At 45.2% G+C, this 3553-nt stretch overlaps 1 protein-coding gene across 1 annotated transcript; it reads right to left on the minus strand.

Moving 5' to 3' along the window:
* Positions 1–2537: 2537 nt before the first annotated feature.
* On the minus strand, positions 2538–3038 carry LOC143888549 (uncharacterized). The gene has a single exon (XM_077392999.1). It carries the CDS (start codon positions 3036–3038, stop codon positions 2538–2540), a length of 501 nt encoding a protein of 166 aa, XP_077249114.1.
* Positions 3039–3553: the final 515 nt, after the last annotated feature.

Raw genomic sequence — 3553 nt, forward strand, 5'->3', positions numbered from 1 at the left:
CCTGCAAGTGCTGGATTTCCAGCAAGGTTGCCGCGGTCGCCCGGGACACCCCGGTCGATCGGACCTGTATAAAATTTCATTTTTACTTTAAAGATCAGGGGCTTTGGGGCCATGGTCTTTGGGCTTAAGTCTTAGGTTTTCAAACATATTTTTGGGGTGTGTGTATGGTTTTCAAAGATATAAAAAGTTAAGTATGAAAACCATTTGAAAACGTATTGAAAGTGCATTTAACATAAAATCAAGAGGACTCCAAATAAATTCTAAAAGTGTATACCATGAGTCTTCTTGGAATGTATCGGCTCCTTTTCACTTTCTTGGACTTCTTCAGCTTGAGTGAACATCTTGAACTTTGTCTTAGCTCTTGTGACTTCCTCCAATCTCCGAATCATGTTGAGAGGTGCATGAGGACTCACCATGACATGTTCAACTCCAAGCTCATTCTTGACACTTGCTAGAAACTTGTGGGATCTTCATGTTGAGCTTACTGACTTGAACATCTTCAAATGATGATGTCTTCAGTGTGAGTGTAAGCTCTTAGTTCCTTTGTTTCTTGATCCACAAGTCAAGTGTTGAGAAGAGTTGTGTAATGGCGATTATGACATGAAATTCCTGTATACAACACAACACCTCAAACCAACACATTAGTCCATAAATGCTAATAAATTTGGTTTGCTAGCATCAAAACAAGAAGGTAAGGTGAATGATAAACCCATGGGAACCCTTGGGCTTACAGAGAAGCTCAAAGCCGATCTCCCAACGGGGGCTGAGAAGGCAGCCCTGGACAAGGAGACGACGTCTGAGCTCTTACGACGAGCTGAAGAGGTTGAGTTGAAGCTGAAAGGTCAAGATGACTAGGAGGTTCAGATTAGGGTCGATGTTGTGGATCGGTTCAAGGCATCACAAGAATACAAGGATGCTATGTATGACTTCAGCAATCTCGCTTATGAGCAAAGCTTCAATGATTGCAAACGGAAAGTGGAGGAGAAGTACACCAATCTCGGGGTTCGTGATTGACGACGTCTTCATGTATGGGGATAAGGAGGTCGGGGAGCAGAATTTGGGTGAAAATGTTGCCGATCCCGCTCCTCTTATCCACGACCTTGATGCCTGAGCCGTATTGCCGGGCTTTTGTTTTGTTTTGCTTTCATTTCTTCCTTTTTGTAATTTGGCCAAGAAGCCCACCGTGTACCTCTTCAGATCTTCAATGAGAATGACGTTTCTTTTTTTTTTGTTGCAAATTTGGTTAAGTCTTAGTTCGTCCGTTTTTATGGTTCTGTGGCGCAGACGATCTGCTTTAATACAAATTACAACTTGGAATTTCATCTGAAATCCTTCAAGTGTGATACCATCGGTAGGTCAGTGAGATGTTATGACGACCTTTCATCGGCCGGTCTCCAACCATTTGCCTCGGAGAGTTCGTCCATTGGATAGACGAACTGACTTATACGAGCTACAACTTAGGGTTTTTCTGAAATCCCTCAAACGTTGCGTCATATGGAGCTCGGTTGGATTTTCGGACGACCTTTTGTTGGCCATCATCCGACCGTTGTTGCGAGGAGTTCGTCCATTGGATAGACGAACTGACTTATATCAGCTACAACTTAGAATTTTTCATCTGAAATCCTTCAAACGTTGCATGATATGGAGCTCGGTTGGATTTTCGGACGACCTTCTGTTGGCCGTCCTCCAACTGTTGTTGCGAGGAGTTCACCCATTGGATAGACGAACTGACTTATATGAGCTACAACTTGGGATTTTTCTGAAGTCCCTCAAACGTTGAGTCATATGAAGTTCGGTTGGATTTTTGGACGACCTTCTGTTGGCTGTCCTCCAACCATAGTTGCGAGGAGTTCGCCCATTGGATAGACGAACTGACTCATACGAGCTACAACTAAGGATTTTTCTGAAATCCCTCAAACGTTGCGTCATATGGAGCTCAGTTGGATTTTCGGACGACCTTCTGTTGGCCGTCCTCCAACCGTTGTTATGAGGAGTTCGCCCATTGGATAGACAAACTGACTCATACGAGCTACAACTTAGGATTTTTCTGAAATCCCTCAAATGTTGCATCATCTGGAGCTAGGTTGGATTTTTGGACGACCTTCTGTTGGCCGTCCTCCAACCGTTGTTGCAAGGAGTTCGCCCATTGGATAGACAAACTAACTCATACGAGCTACAACTTAGGATTTTTCTGAAATCCCTCAAACCTTGCGTCGTATGGAGCTCGGTTGGACTTTCAGACGACCTTCTGTTGGCCATCCTCCAACCGTTGTTGCGAGGAGTTTGCCCATTAGATAGACGAATTGACTTATACGAGCTACAACTTAGGATTTTTCTGAAATCCCTCAAACATTGCGTCATATGGAGCTCGGTTGGACTTTCAGATGACCTTCTGTTGGCCTTCCTCCAACCATTGTTGCTTAGGGGGAGAGAGTTATGGACAGGTGAGGCAAGTGAAGATCTAAGAGTTCATTTCTATTACTGTGAAAAGTCTGATTACAATTGGGTCATTTACACCGACTTCCACTTCCCCCGACTTACTGATAAAACCTCCAGAGGTTCTTAGAGTTCCAGGCATGGGGGAGTGTTTGGCCGTCTAGAGTTTCCATCCAGTAAGTCCCTCGTCTGATGATCCTCGCTACTTTGTAGGGACCTTCCCAATTTGGGGTGAGCTTCCCCACCTTGTTTAGTTGTGATATAGCCGTCCTTCTTAACACTAGATTTCCGACTCGGTGCAGATTTTCCTTGACCTTAGTGTCGTGGTACCTGGCTACCCTCTGGTGATATGCTGCCATTCTTATTCCTGCCCTCTCTCTTGCCTCTTTCAGTAGATCGAGGTTAGTCCTCAATCCCTCTGGATTGTGTTGTTCATTGAAGTACTCGTTTCTAAGGGCAGAAGTGCTGATTTCTAACGGTATCAACGCCTCTGTTCCGAAGGTCAGGTTGAAGGGAAGTCTCTTCTGTCGCAGTTCTGGTTGTTGTGCAATACGCCCACAGAACATGATACAACTCGTCAGCCCATCTCCCTTCACGGTCATCCAATTGCTTTCTTGTCCCTTGCAACAGGATACGATTGGTGACTTCAGTTTGCCCGTTAGTTTAGGGATGGGCTACCGACGTGAACCGCTACAATATCTCAAGGTCTGCAAAGAAACTTTCTGAACTTGGCATTGTCAAACTGTCTTCCATTGTCTGTGATGAGGATTTTGGGGATGCCAAATCGACAGACCACTGCTTTCCAGAAGAAATTCGTGATGTGTTAAGTGATTTTGGCCAGAGGCTAGCCTCGACCCATTTCGTGAAGTAATCGATTGCAACGACTACAAACCTCCTCTGCCCGCTAGCTGGAGGGAACGGTCCCAAGATGGCCATCCCCCATACTGCAAATGGAATTGGACTTAGGATCGGGACTAAAGATGTTGCGAGGAGATGGTCCACTGAAGTGAACTTCTGGCATTTCTTGCATTTCTTCACAAGTTCTGATGCATCCTTCCAGAGAGTAGGCTGGTAGTATCCTCCTCGGAGCACTTTATGTGCTAGGGCTTTCCCGCCT

Source organism: Tasmannia lanceolata, unplaced genomic scaffold, assembly GCF_043159265.1.
Source record: "Tasmannia lanceolata isolate RefF3 unplaced genomic scaffold, GAP_Taslan_0.1 ptg000012l, whole genome shotgun sequence".
In the NCBI taxonomy this organism is placed as follows: Eukaryota; Viridiplantae; Streptophyta; class Magnoliopsida; order Canellales; family Winteraceae; genus Tasmannia; species Tasmannia lanceolata.